This window comes from Spinacia oleracea, chromosome 2 (genome assembly GCF_020520425.1).
Source record: "Spinacia oleracea cultivar Varoflay chromosome 2, BTI_SOV_V1, whole genome shotgun sequence".
In the NCBI taxonomy this organism is placed as follows: domain Eukaryota; kingdom Viridiplantae; phylum Streptophyta; class Magnoliopsida; order Caryophyllales; family Amaranthaceae; genus Spinacia; species Spinacia oleracea.
In genome coordinates this window covers 93,508,058-93,535,752 of record NC_079488.1, presented here as the reverse complement: position 1 = coordinate 93,535,752, position 27,695 = coordinate 93,508,058, and the positions used below count along the sequence as shown (strand labels likewise).

General features: G+C 31.5%; 4 protein-coding genes across 4 annotated transcripts; 1 reads left to right on the top strand and 3 right to left on the bottom strand.

The window, feature by feature from the left end:
- Window positions 1-8,152: 8,152 nt before the first annotated feature.
- On the top strand, window positions 8,153-12,674 carry LOC110804857 (protein FAR1-RELATED SEQUENCE 5-like). The gene is made up of 6 exons (XM_056836210.1): window positions 8,153-8,258; window positions 9,293-9,373; window positions 9,483-10,401; window positions 10,547-10,711; window positions 11,034-12,147; window positions 12,551-12,674. The coding sequence occupies exons 1-6, from the start codon at window positions 8,153-8,155 to the stop codon at window positions 12,662-12,664; spliced, it is 2,499 nt and encodes an 832-aa protein (XP_056692188.1). The 3' UTR covers window positions 12,665-12,674.
- A 115-nt stretch (window positions 12,675-12,789) lies between these two features.
- LOC130467641 (uncharacterized) lies at window positions 12,790-14,331 on the bottom strand. Its single transcript, XM_056836209.1, has 5 exons — window positions 14,233-14,331; window positions 13,996-14,136; window positions 13,774-13,917; window positions 13,405-13,608; window positions 12,790-13,326 (listed from the first exon to the last, which is right to left on the bottom strand). Exons 1-5 carry the CDS (start codon window positions 14,329-14,331, stop codon window positions 13,210-13,212), a joined length of 705 nt encoding a protein of 234 aa, XP_056692187.1. The 3' UTR covers window positions 12,790-13,209.
- A 1,393-nt stretch (window positions 14,332-15,724) lies between these two features.
- Window positions 15,725-18,879, bottom strand: LOC130467640 (uncharacterized). The gene is made up of 5 exons (XM_056836208.1): window positions 18,850-18,879; window positions 18,159-18,755; window positions 17,338-17,490; window positions 16,780-17,232; window positions 15,725-16,339 (listed from the first exon to the last, which is right to left on the bottom strand). Exons 1-5 carry the CDS (start codon window positions 18,877-18,879, stop codon window positions 15,725-15,727), a joined length of 1,848 nt encoding a protein of 615 aa, XP_056692186.1.
- Window positions 18,880-18,903: 24 nt separating this feature from the next.
- LOC130467639 (uncharacterized) lies at window positions 18,904-23,174 on the bottom strand. The gene is made up of 6 exons (XM_056836207.1): window positions 21,611-23,174; window positions 21,355-21,501; window positions 19,579-19,881; window positions 19,396-19,485; window positions 19,139-19,313; window positions 18,904-18,990 (listed from the first exon to the last, which is right to left on the bottom strand). Exons 1-6 carry the CDS (start codon window positions 21,658-21,660, stop codon window positions 18,904-18,906), a joined length of 852 nt encoding a protein of 283 aa, XP_056692185.1. The 5' UTR covers window positions 21,661-23,174.
- Between the last annotated feature and the right edge of the window lie 4,521 nt (window positions 23,175-27,695).

Here is a 27,695-nt window from a genome sequence, read left to right as displayed (position 1 = left end):
TTTAGGTTGAATTTCTGGAATTTTGTGAAAGAGGTTGCTTTAGTTCTTGATGGTGTTCATTTCATGTGCTCTTAATTGTCTGACATTCTTGAAAATGATGAGCAATAGTCAAAGTAGCCGTTAAGGATGATCGAGAAACGTTTAATTTGGCCCCTTATATAATGATTTGATGTTTTTTCAGTTGATGTTAGCTGTAATGACTGACTTGTAGTATATATTCTACGTAGTAATAAGAATCTAAGAGAAAGTTAGTAAAGAATAATAGGCCAATTGATGAAAATAGTCCTAATAGATTTTAGATTAGGTGTGAAAAATGATATGAAGCCACGTGAATTCGGGAGTATGCATGATTTTTGTGTTAGATTTCAAGAAGATATTTGTGATTCGTTCTCACATGAATTACTTCGAATCGATTTTAGAAACCTTGAATATGACACATAAAACATGTAAATGGTTTGAAATGACAAGTTTGGTTCCTTAGCTCAAAGTTGGGCGAGAAAATGACATTTTAGGCAATATATGACCTATAACGACCAAATAGGCCTTAGATGTGAGTAAATACCTTTGAATGTGACATAGCAAGTTCAAAAAAAGCTTATGAAACATGTTTTAAGTTTAAAATCTGCCCCTAGGTGATTTAGTTGAAAAATGGGACCGAAAATGCCTTATTTAGCCTATATATGATCTATAACGACCAAATAGGCCTTAGATGTGAGTAAATAACCTTGAATGTGACTTAGCAAGTTCAAACAAAGCTTATGAAACATGTTTTAAGTTTAAAATCTGCCCCTAGGTGATTTAGTTGAAAAATGGGACCGAAAATGCCTTATTTAGCCTATATATGACCTATAACGACCAAATAGGCCTTAGATGTGAGTAAATACCTTTGAATGTGAATTAGCAAGTTCAAACAAAGCTTATGAAACATGTTTTAAGTTTAAAATCTGCCCCTAGGTAATTTAGTTGAAAAATGGGACCGAAAATGCCTTATTTAGCCTATATATGACCTATAACGACCAAATAGGCCTTAGATGTGAGTAAATACCTTTGAATGTGACTTAGCAAGCTCAAACTAACCTTATGAAACATGTTTTAAGTTTAAAATCAGACCCTAGGTGATTTAGTTGAAAAATGGGACCGAAAACGCCTTATTTAGCCTATATATGACCTATATCGACCAAATATGACCTAAATGTGCTTAAATTGCTTAGAATCGGTTTTAGAAACCTTGAATATGACACATAAAACATGTAAATGGTTTGAAATGACAAGTTTGGTTCCTTAGCTCAAAGTTGGGCGAGAAAATGACATTTTAGGCAATATATGACCTATAACGACCATATAGGCCTTAGATGTGAGTAAATACCTTTGAATGTGACTTAGCAAGTTCAAAAAAAGCTTATGAAACATGTTTTAAGTTTAAAATCTGCCCCTAGGTGATTTAGTTGAAAAATGGGACCGAAAATGCCTTATTTAGCCTATATATGACCTATAACGACCAAATAGGCCTTGGATGTGAGTAAATAACCTTGAATGTGACTTAGCAAGTTCAAACAAAGCTTATGAAACATGTTTTAAGTTTAAAATCTGCCCCTAGGTAATTTAGTTGAAAAATGGGACCGAAAATGCCTTATTTAGCCTATATATGACCTATAACGACCAAATAGGCCTTAGATGTGAGTAAATACCTTTGAATGTGACTTAGCAAGTTCAAACAAAGCTTATGAAACATGTTTTAAGTTTAAAATCTGCCCCTAGGTAATTTAGTTGAAAAATGGGACCGAAAATGCCTTATTTAGCCTATATATGACCTATAACGACCAAATAGGCCTTAGATGTGAGTAAATACCTTTGAATGTGACTTAGCAAGCTCAAACAAAGCTTATGAAACACTTTTTAAGTTTAAAATCAGACCCTAGGTGATTTAGTTGAAAAATGGGACCGAAAACGCCTTATTTAGCCTATATATGACCTATATCGACCAAATATGACCTAAATGTGCTTAAATTGCTTAGAATCGGTTTTTAGAAACCTTGAATATGACACATAAAACATGTAAATGGTTTGAAATGACAAGTTTGGTTCCTTAGCTCAAAGTTGGGCGAGAAAATGACATTTTAGGCAATATATGACCTATAACGACCATATAGGCCTTAGATGTGAATAAATACCTTTGAATGTGACTTAGCAAGTTCAAACTAACCTTATGAAACATGTTTTAAGTTTAAAATCAGCCCGTAGGTGATTAAGTTGAAAAATGGGACCGAAAACGCCTTATTTAGCCTATATGTGACCTATATCGACCAAATATGACCTAAATGTGCTTAAATTGCTTAGAATCGGTTTTAGAAACATTGAATATGACACATAAAACATGTAAATGGTTTGAAATGACAAGTTTGGTTCCTTAGTTCAAAGTTGGGCGAGAAAATGACATTTTAGGCAATATATGACCTATAACGACCAAATAGGCCTTAGATGTGAGTAAATACCTTTGAATGTGACTTAGCAAGTTCAAACTAAACTTATGAAACACATTTTAAGTTTAAAATCTGTCCCTAGGTGATTTAGTTAAAAAATGGGACCGAAAATGCCTTATTTAGCCTATATGTGACCTATAACGACCAAATAGGCCTTAGATGTGAGTAAATACCTTTGAATGTGACTTAGCAAGTTCAAACAAAGCTTATGAAACATGTTTTAAGTTTAAAATCTGCCCCTAGGTGATTTAGTTGAAAAATGGGACCGGAAATGCCTTATTTAGCCTATATATGACCTATATCGACCAAATATGACTTAAATGTGCTTAAATTTCTTAGAATCAGTTTTAGAAACCTTTAATATGCCACATAAAACATGTAAATGGTTTGAAATGACAAGTTTGGTTCCTTAGTTCAAAGTTGGGCGAGAAAATGACATTTTAGGCAATATATGACCTATAACGACCAAATAGGCCTTAGATGTGAGTAAATACCTTTGAATGTGACTTAGCAAGTTCAAACTAAACTTATGAAACACATTTTAAGTTTAAAATCTGCCCCTAGGTGATTTAGTTGAAAAATGGGACCGAAAATTCCTTATTTAGCCTATATATGACCTATAACGACCAAATAGGCCTTAGATTTGAGTAAATACCTTTGAATGTGATTTAGCAAGTTCAAACAAAGCTTATGAAACATGTTTTAAGTTTAAAATCTGCCCCTAGGTGATTTAGTTGAAAAATGGGACCGAAAATGCCTTATTTAGCCTATATATGACCTATATCGACCAAATATGACTTAAATGTGCTTAAATTGCATAGAATCGGTTTTAGAAACCTTGAATATGCCACATAAAACATGTAAATGGTTTGAAATGACAAGTTTGGTTCCTTAGCTCAAAGTTGGGCGAGAAAATGACATTTTAGGCAATATATGACCTATAACGACCAAATAGGCCTTAGATGTGAGTAACTACGTTTGAATGTGACTTAGCAAGTGAAAACAAAGCTTATGAAACATGTTTTAAGTTTAAAATCAGCCCTTAGTTCTTTTTTTTGAAAAATGGGAGCGAAAATGCCTTATTTAGCCTATATATGTTTTAAGTTTAAATATGCTCAATTTAATATATTTGTTATGCATGGGTGATAATCATTTTAATTCTTGTAGGAAAACTATGAAAAAATTGTTGCTAAATGTGTTGAAAAAGGCATTGCTAAAGATCCCAACCAAATCTACTTTGAGACAGTAGGTGGGAGAAAGAAGGGAAAGATCCCCGGGCTGGGGAGTGGAGACTCTCTATACTTTGCACCATCTAGAAGGGGTGGTAGTTCTTCTAGCTCATACAGCCCATCTATTTATTCTCAAATGTCATCTCGATTGGAAGAGACTCAACAACAGTTGACCCAAAAATCCATTGAGCTTGAAACAACAAAAATCAGATGTTAAAGGCTATGGAGGACGATCTACTTTTGAGGCAAAGGGAGAGAGAAGAAAGAGAAGCAGATCGACTAGAGCACCAAAGGGAGATGGAAAGGGAGAGACAAGAGAGAGAAAGGGAGAGACAAGAAAGAGAAGAACATGCCGCCCGGATGAAAAAGGCAATGGAGTCTTACGAGCGGATGTTCAGTCAATGTACTGGTTTTCCTTTCTCGCAGTCGCAGGACCCTCGAGATCCAACCGACGGCGGGACACCTTTGTGTTAGGTAGTTAGTATTCTTGTATTAGTTTGAACTAGTTATAACTTTTCGTATTAACATGTTTGAACAACATTATGTGTATTATGAATCTTTGTTGTATGACTTTGAACAGGTTTAATATTATAACATCGAGCAGGTTTCATACGATTTTACAGAATTTATATAATTCGTATATATACAGGCATATATAATATTTACAGGTACATATATAATACAGGTATATATGCGATTTTACAAAATTGGCTGCAAATGATATTTGCATAATTACCGACCGCAAAGGCACTCACAAATTTAGTGACCGCCACTAAAGCAGTCACTAATTTAGTGACCGCCACCAAGGCAGTCACTAATTTAGTGTCCGCCTAGGCAGTCACTAAATTAGTGACCGCCACCAAAGCAATCACTAAATTAGTGACCGCTATGGCAGTCACTAATTTAGTGACCGCCACCAAGGCAGTCACTAATTTAGTGACCGCCAAAGCAGTCGCTAATTTAGTGACCGTCTAGGCGGTCGCTAAATTAGCGACTGCCTTAGCGGTCACTAAATTAGCGACTGCTTGGCGGTCACTAATTTAGTGACTGTTTATTGCGGTCGCTAATCCTGTCGGTAAATTTTAGCGACCGCCTTCCAGTTGGAGTTTCCTAAATTACCGTCCAGGTGAAAACTGACCGCTTTTTTGCGACCGTTGGCGGTCGCAAAATCTTTTACCAACCGTTTTTCGCGTTTTACCAACCAATTTTAGCGGTTGGTAATTAATCAATTTCTTGTAGTGTGTGTATAGCCAGTGGTGGACCGGTGGTTGTACCCCCATCCAAAATGAACATTTACTATTTCGGAAATGAAAATTTATTTATTTGTTTGGAAATGGATATTTCGGTAATGAATATTTACTATTTTGTAAATGAACATTTATTTATTTATTTGGAAATGAATATTTATCTACTTATTCGAATATGAACATTTATCTAATTATTTGGCAATCCTCATTTATTCAACCAATATAGAAATGAACATTTATCTACTGATTGTGAAATGAGTATTTACTAATTAAAATTAACTTAGTTATTGCATTACTATGTTATTACTTTGAACATATATTTACATATATTGAGCAATTAAAACATGCCTTATAACATATTTTACCAAAAAATTGAACATTTTAGGCATTGACTATGTAAAATTGTACTTGCATTACAAGAAATTGATAGATATGATCCACTTATTTTTCTATATCTTCAATCTTGAATCTTGCTTTTGATATAGTCTCGAGTTCTTATACTTTTGAATGTGTGTATGAAGTGTGATTTGAACACAATATTTGACTTTTGCGGTTTCTAACCAAAATGTTACTCTGTATTTCGTATATAATTTTGGTTAGAACATGTAAACACCTTCTATGGTCACAAGTAGCATAACATGGATTGTCTCCTTCACTTTATTTACCGGAATAATAATTTGAGAAGGGGATTAATAAAGTAATTATTACAAGCAACAAAAAATAGTGCAGTATAACTTATATTATCCGCAAGTGCTAGTGTTAATTATTAAGTCGTGAGACTTGATGGGATGCCCTATGTAATTATTTTGTTTATAATAAATTTGTTCCATTAAGAAAAACTTTGTAATCCCTTATAGTAACTAACCCATTATATTTGACTTTCACGGTTTCAATTTCCTCATTGTTATAAGTTGAAAATAAAAATAGTACTTTGATATGATGATCACAAGTATTTTAAAAATGCACATTTACTGATTTGAAAATGATGAGCATGCAAAGAAAACAATTATGTTAAAAAGAAAGAACAAGAGATTAAAAGATGCTCAGTAATAGAACAAGAAAGAACAAAGAATACAAATGGTATGAACAAATAAAACAAAAACTATGAACAATTTTATTATGAACATTAACCAGATGATTATTATGAACAAACAAATAAACATAAAAGAACAAAAAATATAAAAATAAACATAAAAGTCCAGAAGAAAAAAAACAAACAATATAAAAATTATTAACAATTTTATGATGAATTTGAAAAAAACATGAAAGAACAAACAGTACAACAAGAAAGAACAAACAATACAAAAAGAAAGAACCAATAATACAGACGCCTATAAAAACATAAAAGACCAATGAAAAGTTTATTTCATTATGAACAATAATTAGATGATTATTGTGAACAAAAAAAATAAACAAAAAAGAACAAATAATTCAACAAAAAAGAACAAACAATATAGAAAAGAACATAAAATTCAAGAAGAAAGAACAAACAATACACCAATTATGAACAATTTTATGATGAATTTTAAAAAATAAGACAGAACAAACAGTACAACAAGAAAGAACAAACAATACATGCACGTCATTTTTTTGGGGGGGTACAACAGTTAGGGGTTAATCCAAATCACTTTGTTATTAATTAACAGATCCTTCTTTTGGGCCTAGTCCAACTACTAAACCCTAAAATTGGCTAAATTAAGTGGCGGATAAGCCCGATAAAATCAAATTGAGATCATTATATCCATAATCTCTTTATTAGGAAATGAATATTTCACGGTTAGATAGCACTTTAAATAAGCTTAATTTCCATCCATATATCATAAGCTCAATTCCAATTTGTAATGAAAGAGTTATGAGTCATTTTGTAAAACGGATATTTTTCTAAAATTGTAAATCCTTTACCATTTGGGTCATATCTTGAATTTTACAAATGATAATCCCGTTAGAAACAGGAATTCCGTACATAGATTTCTAACAAATTATAATAGGAAAATGAGTTCGGATGCGCAAGCTATGACCTAATCAATTTGCCGCTTTTGAAAATTCGGGAAGGCGGGCTACGCATGAAGCAAGCGTAACACGCAAAACCAACTAAGACCTTGTACATCCTGATCAATAGCCCAGGGCACCAGAAATTGAAGGGTCCGTACCAATTAGTAGAAGGTATACCGAGTTCCTTGTAGTTCTACACCCAGCCAGCTTAAAACTACGTCGTTTTGAAACTTTTGAGCTTCTAAATAATCTAACAGTTATTTAAAAAGGAATAAATTTTAAAATTTCAAAAAGATGGCAACAAAAAAAAAAGGAAAATAAACAAAAAGCAAATCAAAACAGGAAAAAAAAAAAACATCCTCGTTGAAAACGTCAAAAGAATAAAAGAAAAGATGACCACCCTAAAACTAGCAAGGGAGAAGCCACAATCGAAGATCCGTGAATACATATCAAATTTGATATTCTTCTTATATTTAAGTAAGTGTACATTTATGTTCCATTTTTGGGTAATTTCATGGGCAATTTCATTCTTTTGTTAATTTTATGTAATTAGTATAAAGCTTCGTTTTTATTTGTTTATATAATTTGGTAATTTGAATTCTTGTTCTACGATATTGGATGGTCATTCGAACTACATATTTAAAAGAAAATTATATGTAATTCGTATTTATGTTTTTTTGTTGTTTGTTTGATTTTAGTTTGATTTCTCTGCACTTAAACCCTAGTTTTCGTATTTTGGGGGTTTGCAGAAGATAAAGGGAAAATATGACCAAAAATAAAAGATTAATATGTTAATAACTTGTAGCAATAAGTGAAAAAGAGACACGAAAAATCTTTAAATGCTAATAAAAATACGTACATCTCTATCACATAATAAAAGCACAAAACGTTTTAATAAAAAGTACAAATATTACGCAATTTTGATGGTGCAGGCGTGTGCACCTAGATCTAGGTGCACTGGGATTAAAACGCAAACATTTTAAAACAAAACGCGTATTTTCATTAATTCTGCAGTTAAAAAGAACAAGTCTCACAATACAAAAGAACATCATGTGCTCTGTTCTTCCCTGTTTAGTTTTCGCGATTTTTTTTGTTCTTCGCTCCTTTTTATATGTCTGGGCTTCATAATTTTGAATTCAAAAAGTGTGAATAGGAGAGAGAAAGCTTACATTTGTGCATAAATTTTTTTTAGAGAGAGAAACTGATGGAAAATTCTCAAATATTCCATGATTTCTCTGTTTCAACATCAATTTCGAATGATTCTTCTTCTTGTCATCTGAATTCTTCAGCTGAAAATCAGAGTTACGAAGGTATTATTTCAATTTGTAATAACGAGTTGCATTTTTCTTTGATTTTATGATTTCGATTTCATAATAATCGTACTTTTTATGTTTTTTGTGATTGTAATTAGTTTGATTAATTTAATTTTGAATCTCATTCTTCGTTGATTTTGGTGATTGTTGATAATGAAGGTTACGAATTGGTTTTTTCGTTGATTTCGCATTTATTTCATTTATGTGGTGAAACTGATTCTGTAATAACTATTATATTTAAGGAAGATACGTTGATTTTGTCTGTTTGCAGAAAAGAACATTGTATCATTTCAGAAGAACATTTTTCAGTATCAAATGAACATGTTAAGAATACGTATTGAGACGTTCCTTTTTATTATATTTAGCTTTTCAAATAAACACTGATTGTTCTTTATTGATTGTTCTTTTAACTCTTCATTGATTGTTCTTTAAGTCATAGTGTTCTTTTCGGTCACCTTTTGTGTTCGTTTACTCTATTTTTATTGTTCATTTTAATAGTTATTGTTCCTTTGATTCTTTATTGGTTTTTTTATTATATTTGCACGGATTTTTCTTTTATGTTTTTATGAGTTTACATTGTTCTTTTGATTGACAAAATTGATTGTTGATAATTATGCCGATATTGTTCTTTTAGGTTTTAATGTGTTCTTTTGATTGACAAAACTGATTGTTCTTTTAACTGTTTATTGATTGTTCTTTTAATGCGTAGTGTTCTTTCCAGTCTAGTTGGAGTGTGTAATTTACTCTTGATGCATTGTTCTTTTCTAATAGGCACTGTTGTTTTTTATTCTTTATTGGTTGTTCTTTTATATCTGCCCAAATTGTTCTTTTAAGTTTTAATGTGTTCTTTTGATTGACTAATTGATTGTTCTTTTAACTCTTCATTGATTGTTCTTTTCATGCCTAGTGTTCTTTTCAGTCTACATGGATTGTTCGTTTACTCTGTGCATTGTTCTTTTTAATGGCTACTGTTCTTTTAAGTTCTTTTGTTCTTTTCTTTTTCTGATTTTTTTTATTTTATAAATTTCCAGATATATTAAATAATTCAGTTAATAATTCAGAACAAAATGATGCTAATGAGGATCCAGAATCCTATGTGGTTGTTGGCCAAGGTACATGAATTGTACTTTTACTTGTTTATCACAATGTTCGTTTACGTCTTGTGTTTGTTCCTTTATCATACTTATGATGTTCTTTGTGTTCTTTTTTATCGTCATGCAGATTTTGAAGAACCAGTTTCATTAGAGGGAAGTGTAGTTAAGGATGATGATGAGGCGTATGAGTTATACAACAGTCATGCATTTAGGAATGGTTTTGGTACTAGGAAGGGTAAAAAGGAGTATAGAAGTGGTACTAGAATAGTTCGACAACGGTTTTTTGTTTGTGCATACGAGGGGTTTAAAAATCCAGATGGTGTTGTGCCTAAATCCTTTAAAAAAATTGATAGGAGAACTGGATGCAAGGCTTCAGTTCAGTTTGATGTTGATAAGAAAACTGGAGTGTATGTTCTTTCTAAACATTCTCGTCTGCATAACCATTCAATGGTTCCTGCTAATAAGAGACACCTTATTAGGTCACATAGGCACATTTCAAAAGAACAATTGGCTTTTCTTACTACTTTTACTTGTAGTGGCACGAAGCTTGCTGATGTTCTTAGAGCTATGAGGAAAGAAGTTGGTGGTGAGGCGAATTTAGGGTTCACTGTTCCTGACGCGTATGATGCTGTTTTGGCAGAGAAGAAGAAAAAGTTGGATGGTTGTGATTCAAATCAGTTGATCAGATGGTTCGCTATGAGGCAAGCTAAAGAACATGATTTTTATTATGATTTTCAATTGAATGAAGAGAATCAGTTGATCAATTTTTTTTGGAGAGATGGAAGAATGCGGTCTGATTATGAAGCTTTTGGTGATTTATTGATTCATGATACAACTTATCGTACTAATAAATACGATATGATTTGTGGGCCTTTTGTTGGAATGAATCTTCACACTCAAAATATCATGTTTGGAGTGGGTTTTATATTGAATGAGAAGGCAGGTACTTTTGACTGGCTTTTTAATTCTTTTTTGACTTCAATGGGAGGGAAGCAACCTGTGACTATCATGACTGATCAATCTTCTGCCATGGACAAGGCTATAAGGTAAAGTTCTTTTAGGTTGTTTGTATGTTCGTTCATCAAACACTTTTGTTCTTTTGTATTTTTGTACTATTTTTTATGTTCTTTTTCTTTTGTCTTTTTGTTTAGTTTATATTTTTATCTATTTTTTTGGTTTATGGTTTTTTAGGGAAGTGTTTCCAAAATCGAGGCATCGTTTGTGTACATGGCACATTGGGGAAAATGCTGTTGTAAACATCAAAGGTGTTATGGCCAAAGAAGGTTTCAAACGTCGGTTTGATTATGTTTTGAAATATACTGACACAGTTGCTGAGTTCGAGCATTATTGGAATAGGTAAAAATTATTTTGCTAATAGACTGATTAGTATTTAAAATTTTGTTTTGTTCTTTTCATTCGACGACATGTTTTTTGTAATGTTAAATAGTGTTCTTTTCATGGTTGATGAAACTTGTTCTTTTAATCTGGTATTTTAATGTTCTTTTCTTTGTTTAATAGAGTCCATACTTCTTGAACTGTGATTGTGTGTACTTTCTTTTCAAGTTTTATTGTACTGTATATTGTTCTTTTTTTGTCTTCATTTGTTCTTTGTTTTACTCAGGGTGTTCGTTTTGTGTCTCTGATTGTTCTTTTGTTCTCCTCGTTTGTTCTTTTGTAGTCTTATGACTGATTACAATTGCAAGACACACAAATGGATAGAGAGGTTATATGATTTGAAAGAGAAATGGTGTCCTGCATATAACAAAGAGTGGTTTTCTGGGGGTATTTTATCTTCTCAAAGGAGTGAGACGACAAATCATTCTATTTCTAGGAGGTTGCATAAAACGAATGGTTTATGTGATTTTTATAAGTGTTTTTTAGATGTAATTGATGAATGGAGAAGTAAGGAGAACAAGGGAGATTATAATTCTTCTACTGGAAATAGATATTACGCATGTGCGGATAACATGTTATGTTTGCATGCGCGGGATGTGTATACCATTGCAATATATTTGATATTTGAGCAACGATTCATCAAAGCAATTGGTTTGAGGTGTCAACGCATTTCCTATGAGTTTCCAGTTTCTAAGTACATTGTTGGGCATCCTACAAAGGATTTTATTAGACATGTTGTGATGTTTAATGAGCAAGAGTTGGTTGTTGATTGTACTTGCAAGTCATATGGAGAGATAGGAGTTCTTTGTTCTCATATTCTTCGAGTTTTCATTGTCCATAATGTTGAAGAGATTCCCAAACAATACATTATGAAGAGATGGACCAAAAAGGCTATGAACATGATTGTTGAAGAAGGAGAAGATAGAGATAATGAAGTAAGTGTTGTTTCTGCTTCAGTTTGGAGGATGCAAAGCATAAGAAATTGCATTAAAGTTATAAATGAAGCTCAACATTGTCCGGCTGCAAGGAAGCTTATTGATTTGGGTGTGTTGGATATGTCATGCAAAGTGAAGGAGTATATTGGTGGTGTTGAAGGGGATGGTAATGTATCAAACAAGTATGTGCGAGAAGAAACTCTACTTGATGGCATTGAGCCTTCAACAGACACAGTTTTGCCGGATGTTGTTGAACCGATTGCTGAAAAAGTCATTCCAACAATGATTCAAAATCCACCAAAGCGAAAGAGGAAGATTAAGAACGGGACTGAAAAGGCTAATGAGAGGAATGTGAGACCTAAAGGAATTGTTGAGAAGAAACGCAATAAACTGAAAGGTTGGAACAAGAGAAGAGAAAGACATGTTGATAATTTGAGGGAGGAAACTCAGTCTACTGATCAGGTAAACTGTTCTTTTTAAACATTTATTTGTTCTTTTATTACTTTGGAATGTTCTTTTTGTTTATCATTGTTCTTTTTTCCATTTTTATTTTCTATTTATCCTTTTTGTTTATGATCTTTTAGTTTACTTTATTATGTTCTGTTCTTTTTAATAATCTATTTGTTCTTTTATTCCTTTAGTTTGTTCCTTTTGTTTATCATTGTTCGTTTTTCTTTCTATATGTTCTTTCGTCTTTTTGTTTATGTTCTTTTGCTAAACAGTTCATTTTAAAAAAAAACATCTATTTGTTCTTTTAATGTTTATTACGTTCTTTTTTGAACTGTTCTTTTTTATTATCTATTTTATTCTTTTTTCTTCTTTATCATGTTCTTTTATTCCTTATTGTTTGTTTGTTCTTTTTCAGTGTATCATAAATTTACCTGTTGGTGGGGTTTTGGTTCATCCAACATCTTCAAATTCACAATTGGAAGCATATGTTCCAGATGATTATTTTGGAGTACACATACAACCTTTGTAGATTCATTTACGACTGGTAATATTTTTATTTTTAGTTTGTTGTGTTTTTAATCATTTGTTTTTGTATTCTCAATAATGTTCTTTTACTCTTTTGATGTATATTTTTACGGGCTACTGATGTTTGGCTCATTCAATATTTTGAAATGAGAATTTTTAGTTGTATATATTCTTATTTTTGTTTTTATTTTTGTGCAATTAGGATTGCAAAATTATTGCATAAAGGAGTATATTCTTAAATGTGAAAAGAACTTACTAAAAGAGAATAAAAAGAATTTTGGAAAGGAAAGAACATATCCCATGATATAGAAGAACATGGTCTGGGATTGAAAAGAACTTGAACCTTTAATTGAAATACTTGTTTAAAATATCCAAACTACTTATCTGCAACTACTAGAACATCTAATTGTTTCCAAAAGAACACCACACATGTTTAAAAGAACAACCCATAACTCCAGCAATAACCATATCTACAAAATATACCATTGTTTTTTAAAGCATACTTCTAATAAAAGGTAAATATTATTCTGCCTTCATGAAAACAACCAACTATTCAACTTGATTAGCTCTCTTCAATGCCAGATACATTAGCTCATGCCTTTTGTTCAGAACGGATAATAAGATTTCAGTACCGTACCGCATTCTCAGCCTGCAAATAAAGTCTTTCTGAAAACATAAAATAGTACATTAATAAAAGATTATATATTAAAATAATATACGTACATATATTCAAAATTTACTTACATCTTCATCTGTGTTTTTGAAGCCACAATTCCAAGTCTGGTTGCCTTTGTAGGTCTCCATATGCCTCATTGCATATACCCCACAATCAGTCTTGTTTGTTCTGTTCTTCCATGGCATTTCAAGCAACACAATTTCATATGCTGAAATCTGTGCCTTCCGCAAAGGATGTCCTTCTTGTTCAGAAAATATTGTCCATGCTTCAAACTGAAATAAAAAGAACATTTAACTTAGTAAAAGAACAAAGAACAACAAAGAAACATAGAACAACAAAGGAAGGAAAAAAGAACATTTAATTTAGTAAAAGAATAAAGAACAACAAAGGAAAGAACAAATAAAATATATAAGAGGAAATTCTTCAAATAGACTTACAGTTCTTTCTGCAAATGTTTTATATTTATCATCATATGTAATTCCTTCAGGTAAGGAGAGATTGTCAATGATCTCCACCTTCTTCGCCTTTTGGTTGATTACAATGAGATAAAAATGATCACCAGACCAGACTGGAAAGAACAACTACAAGCAGAGAAAAGAACATTAAACAAAGGAAAAGGAACATATGTAAAAAAGAAAAGAACAATTTTATAATTTTACCAGATGGAATCCCTTCAAAGACTTCACACCAGCAGTTTCATACTCATGGCGTACACTTAAAATAAAATTTTCTAAGCGTTTGCTTTCGGTTGCTTGACTATCCTGTGATCCACCATACGGTTCATTCTGGCAGAGCATATTCTGCACCGAAAAAAAAATAATTTTAAATATATGTTATATAATAAAAATTATTGAAGAAGTACGAAAATATGATTTTTTAGTGATATTAAAACTTACGAAAAGGATTGTAGAGAAATAGAACTTCAAGTTACTCTTGACACTTTGATCTGGATCATCATTCAGTATTCTTGCAAAAGTGTCAATAACATTATTCATCACCCACGCATTGGGAGCTGTTTTAAAGGAAAAGAACAAAAATATGAGTAAAAGGAACATCAACAGCATTTAAAAGAACATTTTAAATTCCAATAATTAAATATATACCTAGGGTTTGAAACTCTTCTCTGGTAACTATATTCCAATCATCAGTGTACAACACCTGACTGTTATAAGAATGAAAATAAAATTTCCATAAGAACATGTACAAAAAGAACATCTACATTCAAATACTTGTAATAGTATAAAATTCTTACGTTGGGCTTCCCTTTCCAAAGGCATAATCCAGTACGCATCGCATGTCCTTTTCCTTTTGATTCAACTGTTCTTCCCCAACCAGTAGGTGTGAATACTGAGTTAAGAAGGGTGACAGTAACTTGAGGGGAACATTTTTCTTTCTCTTAACAAGTTTAGGTACTTGTACGTTATCTGGATCCTCTACCTCACTTATGAAAACAAAGACATTATAAAGTAAAAAGAACATATTAGCGGGAAAAACGAATTCAGACTAACAATAAAAAGAACAACAAAGTGAGAAGAAAAGAACATTTTATAAATGATAATGAAAAATAACTTGTAATAATAAACGAAAAATAACTTATAAAATAAAATGCAGTAGTCATACTCTATGTTCATAGATGTAGGTGCATTTTCTGGTTGCGAGTACACCGCACTTGGAGTGCTAAAAGAGTGGAAAGAAAAGAATATATTACTATAAATAAAAAGAACAAAAGCGAGAAAGAAAAGAACATTAAATTGAAGATTATGAAAATTATATTTTAATAAAATACAGTAGTCTTACTTCAGGAATATTGATGGAGTTTCCATTTCAGTCTGCGACTCAGCGGCAGTTGGAGTCTTAAACTCGGATTCTTCAGTTCTAACAGTTGGAGACATGGGGTTTCCATCTTCAGCTCCTTTGATTAAACCTTCCATAGTCTGAAACTCGGAGTCTTCAGTTCTAACGGTTGGAGACATTGGTTTTCCATCTTCAGCTCCTTGGATTAAACCTTCCATATCTGATCTCACATTTTCAGGTTCTCTGTGTATTACAAAAAAAAAAAAGAACATGTGAGGAGGAACAAAGAACACAATGAGAAGAATTAAAGAACAAAAGTGCAATGAAAAAGAACATATAAGTTAATATTAAAAGTAGGAAGATATTAAAGTAAATATAGAAAGAACATAAAGAAATATATGAAAGGAACATTCCGAATAAAAGAAACAAAAGATCCATTAAATAATTGTATAAAGACAGAGAATTAATAAAAAGAACAAATCAAACGAATAAAAAAACAAATAATTGTTTATAAAAGAACATTGTGAATAATGAAAGAAACAGTCACATATTTATTATACATGTGTATGTGAACTGTTTTAAAAGAACGCATACTCAGTTTTTTCCTGTAGGTGGCTGTTGTTTTTCAGCTTCATTTTTGTTGTCCCCTGAAATTGTCTCCAAATCACGTTCAGTCAAAGTTTTGTTTGCCAAGATTTCTTCTAATCTCATTTCCTCTTCAAAGTCGTGTGCCTGAGGAGGAGGATTTGAATCGGAAACCATTCCAAGCTTCAATGTCAAATCAGCAAATACATTAGGCTGGGAAGGCATGATCGGAGGTGTTAAAAATGGTGGCAAATCAAATGTAACATCCTCAGATTCCTTGATTTCCTTTCTTTCATTTCCTTCTGTTGCCTTTCGTACTGCTTCCTCAAATAGTATTGTGAAGTAGTCTGAACTGAAAAATTCTTTATCTTGACTGAGGATTGAACCAATCTCCTCAGTATTCCTTCCTTCTTGCCGCTCTTCTGTAGAGTTGCCCTTCTCAAAAGTAACTGGAATTTCAGTTCCAGAGCATGTTGACCACATTTTTGCCATATTGAATGGCAGACTTTTTTTGACATCAATAGTAGTGTCAAAGAACTTTCTGGACAACGACAATAAGTCGTTGAACTTGTTCATGACACTACTGAGTTCAGTAGTGGTTTTAGTGAATTCAGCATGGAATTCCTGTTTAACAATAACAACAATAAGGACTGGATAAATAAAAAGAACATTCGAATGGAAAAAAGAACAAGAGAGATCCCTAAAAGAACATTCAAGTAGAACATAGAAACATTGTTAAAGATCGAAAGAACATGTTAAAGAGATAAATGAACATGTAAATAACATGCTTAAACATATAAAAGAACATTCAAATGTAAAGAACATCTTTTTAAGAAAAAAGAACATGCTTAAATAACATGAATAAACATTTAAAAGAACATGTAAAAGAACGTAAAGAACTAGTTTTTGATAAAAAGAACATAAACACAGAAAGCAAAAAACATGGTAGGAAAAAAGATTATATTGAGTACGTAAAAGAACATTTGTTGGAGGAAAAAGAACATTACAACAAAAACGTTGAAAAAATAAATGCAATGGTTTTGTTGAGTGAATTTAATTTTTACCTCAATTGTAGAAGGGACTTTTGCTTTCTCACTGGGGTCTGCCTGTTGCTCTGGCAAATCTTTGTCATCCCCGAGTTGAGTCACTGGTGCACCTTGATGTTCTCTGGACACATCATTTGTGGACCAGTTAGGCTCTTGGTGTTGATGTTGCTGTTGTGGTTGCTGCAGTGGTTGCTGCGATGGTTGTTCATCATGTTGCTGTTGTTGTTGTTGTGGGTGTTGAAGAAGAAGTGGTGGTGGTTGTTCACTGAGTGCTTTTTGAATTCTCTCCTCCCTGTACAGTTGTAGCTCAGGTGGACGTTGAATTCTGTCCAGAATCAAGCCATGTCCGAAGCCTGTAGCATTGTCATTGCGTACCCTGCTGCTTATCATATCTCTTGTCCAGCAAGAAATTAGGGGGAAGTTCCTTGGAGGGTACTCTTCCATGATCTGCACCCGATCGAAATAACATACCTAATTTAACAATAACAACATAATTTATTGTTAGTTAGGTGAAAGAAGAAGATGAAAGTAATATATATAACAAAGGGAAATGCTAGCTTAATGATTGAAATTTACCATTAGAAATGGTAGTGGACCAGCAAACCATCTGCTACGGTCCACATTCCAGTACATAGCTGCCCCAAGAAGGCTGGTGTATGCATACTGGCACCAATTTAGATTCCTCACTTGCTCCAAGTCAACAGTGCTTGCTAGGAATCTGAAGTTTGGCTTTTGAAACAGAAAAATATAAAAGAAAAGAACATTAATTATGATTTTAAATAGAATAAGAAAATAGAACATTCAATAGAAAATAAAGGAACATTAGAGAGAATGAAAAGAACAATGAAAGTAGAGCAAAAGAATATTGAATACAACTGAAAAGAACACAACTAACATTCATATAAAGGAAAGTACAACAATAGGACAGTGAAAGAGAAAGAAAGAACATGGAATTCGACAAACAAATAAAAGAACAATAAATATTAATAAACATTTAAAAGAACATAATACGCAAACAAAAGAACATTAATGAGAAATAAAAGAACATAAATGAGAAACAAAGGAATTTTGATGTAAGAAAGAACATGGAATATCATACAGAATAAAAGAGCAGTGAGAAATATTTAAAAGAACATAATACGCAAACAAAAGAACATTAATGAGAAATAAAAGAACATTAATGAGAAACAAAGGAATTTTGATGTAAGAAAGAACATGGAATATCATACAGAATAAAAGAACAGTGAAAGAGAAAGAAAGAACATGGAATTCGACAAACAAATAAAAGAACAATAAAAATATTAATAAACATTTAAAAGAACATAATACGCAAACAAAAGAACATTAATGAGAAATAAAAGAACATTAATGAGAAACAAAGGAATTTTGATGTTTACCGATAAATTAGTAGTGGATTTAATGCAGGTGTTAACTGCAACCACTAGGAAAGATCTCTTCCAGTTATCATCAACTGGAGTCTCATCTTTGATCAGTTTTCCAACCATTTCTTTCAATTTTGGGCATCCAGACTTCACTTGCCAGTATGCCCAAAATTCAGCAAAAACCCTCAACACTTCAGGATCTTGTTCATCCGTCCATTCCACGACCGGAGCTCCTCCAATAGGTATACCGTACACCAGGTATACATCCTCTACAGTAATATCAAGGGAAGACTTTGGTAGATGCAAGGACCGGTCGGACGAGTTGAAATTCCTAACCAACTCGTACGGGAATGGATTTTCGTTTTGTGGGATGTCAAGTTGCAGAAGAGATCCAAAGCCTAACTCCACGATGGCTTGTTGTTTTCTTATATCATGTGGTTCATTAGATGCAATTCCCCTCAAGAATCGCATCATCAATTGCGGAGTTTGCCTTAGATTTAGTTTCCTTTCTTCAGGTTTTGGTTTGGCAACAACCAAAGATTTTGGTTTCTCATCATCCACCACCTCCATGACCTCATCAGAAACAACAATTTGTTTACTTCTTGTTGCTCTCTGGAAAAAAGAAAAAATATAAAGAACATTAGTCAGGGAGTAAAAGAACATTATATGGAAGAAAAAGAACAAATAACTTAAGAAAATTTTTGACCTTCTCAACTACTTTTTTCCCCTTCTTCATTAAGGGTTCACTTTCCTCTTCTACTTATTCACCTTCTTCTTCACCTCCTTCTTCATCTTCCTCGTCTTCATAAACCTCCCTCACAACTATCTGATTAACTTTGCTACCCCTCTGAATGAAAAAAGAACATAAATGATGATGTAAAGAACACAAGACAGGAAAAAAAGAACATTCTTTATTTAAAACACATCATTTATCTCTATTATAATATAACATTAAGGTAAATAAAATGATTGAAAAAGGGTAATGTGAAGTTTACCTTAAGTGCTGTAGTCTTTTTCAAAGTAACTCCATTCCCCTTCTTAGCATTTGGTGCAACTTTTTTTGTTGAAATTTTCTCAGCAGGCAACAAGCTCTTCTTCTTATGTGCCTCTTCCAATTCCTGCTTTACCTCTTTTATAAGATCGGGAAATTCTTCTTTCAGCAATTGACTTCTGTTGACCAAAACAATAGAACATAAGTAGTAAAAAAAAGTAAAACACAGAAAATAAAAAGAACACCATTTATGTAAGTTACCTTGTCCTTTTCCTGTTTGGTATTGATTTCCTAGACTTCCCCTTTGCTTTTTCAGGTTCCTCACCAGCTTCTTCTCCGTCTTTTTTCTTTCTAGTAAAAACATAAATGCAAAAGTATGTTTAAGAAACGAAAATAACAACTACAATGTAAATATGAAATAGTATTAACAAACACAGATGATACCTCAAAGTAATTTTTAAGTTCGTTTTCTTTTCTTTTCTTTCTGGTTCATCCAGCTCTTCTGGAACTTTTACCTCAGCCTCCTCTTTTTCAGGTTCTTTCACTTCTTCATGCACTTTTACTTCATGCTCTTTCTTTTCAGTTTCTTCCTGCTTTTCAGGATCTTTGCTGGAATTTTTTTGTCCTTCTCCACCCTTCTTTTTTTGTTCAATCAGATCCAGCTGCTTTTCCTGTTGTAGCAGCTTTTCCTGAAGTGCTTGCACCATCTTCTGTTGTTCTTGCAATGCTTTCCTTTGTTTGGAAAGTCTATAATGAAAAAACATATGTCATGAAAAAAAGAACAACACCAAAAACACATGTTATGAAAAAAGAACAACAGAAAAATGTTTAAAATAACACATGTAATGGAAAAAGAACAACATGTCGTGTACAAAAGAACACAGCTATGCTTTTGGAAAGAACACATATTATGAAAAAAGGAACAACACAAAAAACAAGTGCACAGTTCTCATCCTGCACCCTTGTACAATATCTTATTCATCTGATTTTTTTTATTTTTTCATATACAATATATAAATAATGTTTGTCCTCCATATTCTCATTCATTCGTCATTTCATAATTTTAGCAACACATTTTAGAGAGAGAAAAATGAGAGGTTTTATTTTCTCTCAACAGAAGAGAGAATTTAAGAGAGAGAAAGAGTGAAATGCGATTTCTACTTTCTTCTCTCTCCAACTTTTCGCATTATTGTTCCTGTTTTTTTGAGAATTAGTGAATTAATCAGAATACTAATTCTCAGGAGATGAAAAAATACAATTTGCTAATTTTCGTAGAAAGAAAATTGAAGGAGATAATGAAATTCAAGAGGATTGTGATCATTTGCTGAGGATTTATGTTGATGTTGTTGATAAATGTTGTTCAACTGTTGATCAAGGTATGCTTATATGTTCCTTTTCTTATGTTCTTTTTATTAAGTGTTCTTTTACTGTGTGCTAACAGTTTTAGGTTTGTCTTTTAAATGTAGATGGTTTGTTCTTTTATCCGTGATTGATTGTTCTTTATTTTTTAAAATACATTTAAGAACAAGTAAAAAGAACACCATCTCATCAAATCTAAGCACATTGTTCTTTTTAATTTTCATTGATTGTTCTTTTAATGCCTAGTGATCTTTTAAGTAGACTTGGACTGTTCTTTTCTTCTAGATGCATAGTTCTTTTTAAGCCTACATTAATACTGTACTGTTCTTTTGAGTGTACATTGGTTGTTCTTTTGAGTCTACATTGATTGTTCTTTAAACCTGCACAGTTGGTTCTTTTAAGTTTTTATAGATAAGAACATAGATAAAAAAGAACATAGATCAAATTCAATAGATAAGAACAAAATTATAGATCTAGGTTTAAGTTCGTCAAAATTGTACTGTTCTTTTTAGTCTATTTGTTGTTCTTTTAACCTGGGCGAATTGTTCGTCAAACAGTAGGGCTAATAAAAAGAACAGACAGTAAATAAATAAAAGAACATAGATCTACTTATTTAATTTAAATTTCCACTGTTCTTTTGAGTTAACATTCGTTGTTCTTTTAAATCTATACCATTGTTCTTCTAAGTGTATGATTTAGTGACTTAAAATACATTTAAAAAAAACATAAATGTAGATCTACTTTTAAATTCGTTAAAAAATGTATTTGGTTTCGTTATTGTAATTAGAACATTAAGGAAAACAAAAAGAACAAACAGAAGGTGTAAATGAACCTAGGTTTTTGTTTAAAAAATCCACTTACTCGCTCTCTTCTTCTTCTTCTTCCGTTTCTGAAACTTCTTTGTTGATATCTTCCAACAAATCCGCATCAATTGTTGGTGTAATTTCTTTCTCTTTCTTCTTTTTGTTTCTTAAGTTCAATAAAGTCGTTGTCAAAGGAACATCATCCCTTCAAATGAAATTTTATAGAAAATTAAAATTCATGGGAAATTCTCTAAAAATTAAAATTAAACTGAAATTCAAGAAAAAAGAAAAGAAAAATGAAGTTGAATTCTTACTCAATAGAACATTTCGCATCAACTTCTTCTCCTTTTTTCGATTTCCCCATTTTCAATTGTTAGGGTTCAAGTTTTTGTAACCAGATTATCACTTCCAAAAAACAAATTGGGGAAGTTTTTAGAGTGAAAATAGTAGAATTCCAAATTGGAGAAGTTCGGATTTGCAATAATTTGAAAGGTTTTGCACTGTTTTTTTGATTGTTGGTGAGTGAAGGTTTTGCATGTAGGTTGAGTGTGAAAGTGAAAATAAATGTCGCATTCAATGATGTATTTATATATGATAAATTGAAGAGAGAGAAAATAACTGCTACAGTATTTTCAAATTTAAACTTCCTTTTTTTTTGTTGTTCTTTTCGTCCGCTCTTTTGTTCTTTTGGCCTATAAGTAAAGAAAATGATGTTCGTTTGAGTCTCCTTTGTGTTCTTTTTATTATCTGTTGTTAGTATTTTTAAATTTGTTTTTTATTACTGTTTTTACTTAAATTATATTTTTTAATTTTTTTTATTTTAAACAGTAATCTATTTTTTAATTTTTTAAAATACAAAATGAAAGACAAGTAACTTATTTAATTTTTTTTTTTATTAAAAGATTTTGAGGAGAGAGAAATTAACTGCCACGTTTTATGTTTTCATAGGAAAACTTCTGTTTTGCGGTTTTTTTCTTGCCACGTTCATTATTTCAATAAAAAACTTCTGTTTGGCGGTTTTTTCACTTTTTAACGTTTTTGTTGTTCTTTTAGTTGGTTCTTTTGTTCTTTTGTGCGTCTGGTGTTGCATTTGCCATGTTCTTTTTAAAAGTGCAGAGAAATCGTTCTTTCCTTGTTTTAACCTTTCTGGTTTTTAATATGTTTGTGTTTTTCTTTTTTTCTTTTTGTTCTTTTCCTTTACTTTCTGATCTTCTCTCATTTTAGTGTATTATGTTCTTTTACGTGTTTTAATCTTTTTGGTTTTTAATATGATTGTTCTTTTCTATTTGTTCTTTCGTTTAATTGCTGATGTTCTTTCTTTTTAGTGTTTTATGTTCTTTTACGTGTTTTTACTTATTGTTCTTTTACGTGTTTTTATTTATTTGTTGTTTTAACCTTTTTTGGTTTTCAATGCTATTGTTCTTTCCTGTTTTACTTATTGTTCTTTTGGTTTAATTCTTGATGTTCTTTCTTTTATATTTTTGTGTTCTTTTATGTTTTTTGTTGCTTTTTTATGTTTTTGCGTTTTGTTCTTATTTTTCTGCGTTTTCAATGCTATTGTTCTTTCCTGTTTTACTTATTGTTCTTTTGGTTTAATTCTTGATGTTCTTTCTTTTATGTTTTTGTGTTCTTTTATGTTTTTTATTGCTTTTTTATGTTTTTGCGTTTTGTTCTTATTTTTCTGCGTTTTCAATGCTATTGTTCTTTCCTGTTTTACTTATTGTTCTTTTGGTTTAATTCTTGATGTTCTTTCTTTTATGTTTTTGTGTTCTTTTATGTTTTTTATTGCTTTTTTATGTTTTTGCGTTTTGTTCTTATTTTTCTGCGTTTTGGTTCAGGTGCACCTAGATCTAGGTGCACGCGCCTGTACCATCCGCGCGTTGCAAATATTATAGTGAATAAAAGCATAATAATAGCACAAAACGTTTTATAAAATCACATTAAATAATGAAAAATCGGAAACAAAAATACATTTTTAGGAAAATATATACTACGTAACACATTAACTAAATAAAAGCACGTTATAATTCGAAAACACTCCAGGTCGAAAAATAGAGTTGTTACTTGAATTTCCATTCTCCATAAAAAATTCCGGGAATTGGAACTGGCAAAAGAGGAGACGCATACCTTACATTAAGATACTTTCGAAAGACCAACTCCTTTCGGGTACTTGAATGATAGTTTGAAAAAAAAAATAGAATCATAATGGTTGAGTTTTAAAAAATAACTAGGGTAAAAAGGGAAAAATAAAGTAGGCATAAAACAATGTTAATTTTTTAAGATATTGATAGAAATAATAAAATAGAATCTTTAACTTTTTGGTTAAATAAAATTAACTATTTTTCTTTTTCTTTTCAAATGCTTATTTTTTGGCGGAAGTTAAGATATTTGTGTTTTTTTTTTTTTGGCTCAAAAGCCTCAAAATGACGTAGTTTTAACCCGGTTGTGTGTAATATTAAAAGAAAACTTTATATAAAACTTATTGTTTCTTCGTATCCGTGAGTTCGTCTCCCCAAATCAACTCAATAAGCCAATTACAAAGTCAGTTTTCAGCCAATTTTATTCTTCTCCAATTAGGAAATTATTCATACTAGTACTCTATGCACGCGATGCGTGCCGACATTTTCAAAAATCTAATTCGATATATACGCAAGTAATGTTCTAAAGTTTAATTTATAAACTTTTTTACAATTTTATAAGGATGCGATACCTTACATGGACACCAAAGTGCTAAATTACTAAACCAAAATTTGGTCAGAATGAACTAAAATAATGTCTGAATGACCTTCTCCTCCAATTTGTTAATTAAAACATAGTCCTATATACACGCTACGCATGCTTAAAAGTATGCATATTTGCTAAAATATATAAGAAAATTTATTTAAAACTAAAGAAAAAAATAAATATTTTTATATATAACAAAATCTATTTAGGAATTAATGTAGTAATATAAATTAACTAAAATTAAAATAAAAGATGGTGTTTTTTACTTGTTTATTTTTTGCATTTTTGTGTGTATAACCATGTAAAATTAGGGTGTGATTAAGAGTATGACTAAGTTTAATTTTGTACTATTCCATCAAAAATAAATTAATAACAAAAATGTGAGATGGAAGGGATTGATTCCATTTTTTGTACTGCTTTACTTGCTTTCATGTTTGCTAGAGGATTTCAATTTAAATGTTGTTGACTTTTGGATGTCACATGCACTGGAATTTCCTTTTATGCAAGATGTCATTAAATAATGAGCTTTTAGAATGGTTACAATTAAGTTTTCAATCAATTAAATTAAATTATGAATTTATCAAGGATATTATAGTCTATTTCATAGGGGACGCCAAAGTACCATTTGCAAAAATGACCTCATGAGTTCCCTTATATAATAGATATTCCTTGTTTCCATTGTTCTATTAATTCCAATAACCTTCAAATCTTCGATCCTTTCACATCTATCTATACCTAGTATTTAAAAAGCTGAACAACATTTGATCGATTAGATGACACGTGTCACCACATTTGATTAGATGACGTTTCATCCATTCTTTCCTCCATCAATTTGGTTTTTTTTTTTTTTCTTTGTTATTTGATATATTAAATAACTCCAACCGACTCTTTCACTTCATCTTCCTTACAAACATCAATTCACCAATCTATTCATTCAACATCTTCCACTATATCTTCCAGATTAACACTCAATATTTAATACACTATTTAATTTATGTATTCTTTCGACCTTTAAACTTTACCTCTATTTACATCATATATTCTTTCTAAAATCACAAGCTCAATAAAATCAGAACTTTCAAAGATAGACTAAACAACCACAATACAACCGTCCGTTCAAAGAACGGGCCTAAAATCTAGTTCTAATCAATAACTTTACAATAAACACTATCTTCTTCATCAAATATTCAATATACAGCGACGTTTCTCCTTAATGTGTTATCAATGGAAGAATTGCATCCGTTTTTTTTTTTGGCAATTAATCATCTATTCTTATTTTATTTTATTTTTTGATAATAACTTCAATTTATTAATAAAAGGCAAACGACAACTACAAAGGAAATATGAATTTAACAAATACACAAAAATTTAATCAAACAAATGTTTCTTTCATCATAATTACGATTATCGAGGAGATTTTGCAATGTGACACATCTTTTCCACATATCGCTAGAATACACAACCTTTTCGGAGAGACAATCTAACAATTTGTTGTTGTGGATGTGAGAATGATTTTCATCTGATTCATATGAGTTATATTCGAAAATTTGATACTCGTCAAGAAACCATATAAATTTTTACCAACGGATCAATTTTACGTTAATCTTTTCAAATATAGGATTCTGGAAGCTAGAAGGGAAAAAAAAATAAAAGGTGGCTCGCAAGGAGAGGATAACAATCCATGTCTATCGAGGGAGAAATGTTTCTCGCACGAGGAGGAAGAATTATTGTAGATCTAAAAACATAACTTGAACAGGGCCTCCAATTTTTTTTGCTTTTGAATACATAAATTAGATTGGTTGATTGTAGCAGTGATTTTACAAATTGGAGTTTTGGATTATTTAGATTTGTATTAGGCGGGCCATTTTTAATATTAGGAAAAATTTAGAACAGGACCTCCAAAATGTTTAAGAATACTCTAGTAACACGCTTGGTGCCTGCTCCAAACGGGGCACCCCATAATCAACGAATATTGCCTAACAAATGTTGTGCTTCCGTCTTTGAAAAATATTCTGGCGAGCCACGCCAAAGCAAGTGCACCATGCCTACACCAAGCGCACCACACTTGATCTAGCATGGTACACTTTCTTGACGGTGGATCACATTTTTGCTCTACTTTTACCCATTTTGCTATAAGTAGGAGTACTTTCAACAATTCATTACGCCGAATTGTCATCCAAAATTGGTACAATTCTTCCACTTTTATTCTCTCTAAAATTTATTTCATTTCATGAAAAAGTTCATTGCAATTTCATTAAAATTTCACTAAAATCCGTTCATTAAAGTTCATCAAAATTTGTCATTTACATGAATGCACTATGCAAATTAAGGCCTGTACAACGTGAAAACTCAAACAAACTCGTAAAATTTCGAGGATCCTATGAAATCAATCTATTCAATTATTTAATTTGTACATTATATTATTTAGAATCGTTTAATTTGTTTGTGCATGGTGTAGGACCTAACATATATTGTATTTATTATTACTAACATTTTCTTATAGGTTTCAAAAGAGGAATTCATACATACGGAGCAATATGTATTCTTTTTTTTCTTTTTTCTTTTTTCTAAATCTATATATTTTGTAGGTGAAATTTAATGCAAGAATTATGTATTTTATTATATTTTCATGATTACTAACCCTTTTTACTTGTAGGTACAATTTTAATTAATTACATATAATTCGTAAATTATTTAATAATTCATACTACTTATGACTACTCGTTTTAATGTGTAGGTGATAATTAAATCCATGAATCGTATATATTCTAATACTTTTTATTACTAACATTTTTGGATTATAAGTATAGTTTAATATATGCCTATGATCCGTGCACAATAATTACTTTTTTTTTAATCTAGCTTGATTCTAAATCTAACTTTTTTTTTATTACTTTTTGCAGCTCATGCTTGTATTTAACATGGTATTAGTGTCAGGCCCACAACTAGAACCTTGGACCTTTAATACTCTGGCCAAATTAAAATGGCATGTGTGAGGGGGAGTGTCGAGAAGCGCGCTCTGACCCATAAAACATCCCACGTGACCAGACTAAAAAAGGATCTCACACGTCAAGGGGATTGTTGTCCCACATTGATAAAAGATGAGATCGAGAGTTAATCACTTAATAAGGCTAATGGACTACTCCCCTTATTGTCATATGGTTTTAAGGTAAAACCTTCTACAATCTTGTTAAATGGACCCTGTCTCTCGATGACGGGTGCATCTCAGGCCCGTATTTAACATGATTTGTCCATAAACGCCCCTATTCAAAATCCACATAAATGTTTATGAGCTTTCCTTGTAAACTCATCGACGACTCATTCTTTTGACCCTTCGTTGACCTTAATTTGTAAAATTCAAATCCTGAATTTCCTTAGTCAAATTCACGTTCAAAACACGTCCCAGTTTCCCATACAATCGTATGGTAGAGGAGAAAAAGACCTCAACAGTCTGCAATTCAAGTGCATTGTGTCGATACTTGTATGTGTGTGTTTCTACATACTCCTTAATACGAATTACTCCATTATGTGATGTGCAAGAACAAGAAGACATTTCAAGATCAATGGTTGTTGAATGTACATAATATTGTGATCTTACGTTTTAATGTTTAAAATGAACTTAAATACGGAGTATGTTGTTAAATTAATAAAAATAAGTATCATAATTTCAATTAT

What these genes read in the sequence shown, in the direction of transcription:
- LOC130467640 (XM_056836208.1), bottom strand. Translation starts at nt 18,879, where the DNA reads ATGAAGAAGGGGAAAAAAGTAGTTGAGAAG. An exon ending in AATCCACTACTAATTTATCG is followed by an intron (nt 17,491 to 18,158) that starts GTAAACATCAAA and finishes CTGTTTCAAAAG; the next exon opens with CCAAACTTCAGATTCCTAGC. An exon ending in GTCCACTACCATTTCTAATG is followed by an intron (nt 17,233 to 17,337) that starts GTAAATTTCAAT and finishes TTGTTAAATTAG; the next exon opens with GTATGTTATTTCGATCGGGT.
- LOC130467639 (XM_056836207.1), bottom strand. Translation starts at nt 21,660, where the DNA reads ATGGGGAAATCGAAAAAAGGAGAAGAAGTTGATGCGAAATGTTCTATT. An exon ending in GAAGAAGAAGAAGAGAGCGA is followed by an intron (nt 19,882 to 21,354) that starts GTAAGTGGATTT and finishes TTTTCATTATAG; the next exon opens with ACTTTCCAAACAAAGGAAAG. An exon ending in AAAAGACTACAGCACTTAAG is followed by an intron (nt 18,991 to 19,138) that starts GTAAACTTCACA and finishes TTTTTCATTCAG; the next exon opens with AGGGGTAGCAAAGTTAATCA.
- LOC130467641 (XM_056836209.1), bottom strand. Translation starts at nt 14,331, where the DNA reads ATGAATAATGTTATTGACACTTTTGCAAGAATACTGAATGATGATCCA. An exon ending in CTTTGAAGGGATTCCATCTG is followed by an intron (nt 13,918 to 13,995) that starts GTAAAATTATAA and finishes CTCTGCTTGTAG; the next exon opens with TTGTTCTTTCCAGTCTGGTC. An exon ending in TCAAAAACACAGATGAAGAT is followed by an intron (nt 13,327 to 13,404) that starts GTAAGTAAATTT and finishes TTATGTTTTCAG; the next exon opens with AAAGACTTTATTTGCAGGCT.
- LOC110804857 (XM_056836210.1), top strand. Translation starts at nt 8,153, where the DNA reads ATGGAAAATTCTCAAATATTCCATGATTTCTCTGTTTCAACATCAATT. An exon ending in TGAAAATCAGAGTTACGAAG is followed by an intron (nt 8,259 to 9,292) that starts GTATTATTTCAA and finishes ATAAATTTCCAG; the next exon opens with ATATATTAAATAATTCAGTT. An exon ending in GCCATGGACAAGGCTATAAG is followed by an intron (nt 10,402 to 10,546) that starts GTAAAGTTCTTT and finishes ATGGTTTTTTAG; the next exon opens with GGAAGTGTTTCCAAAATCGA.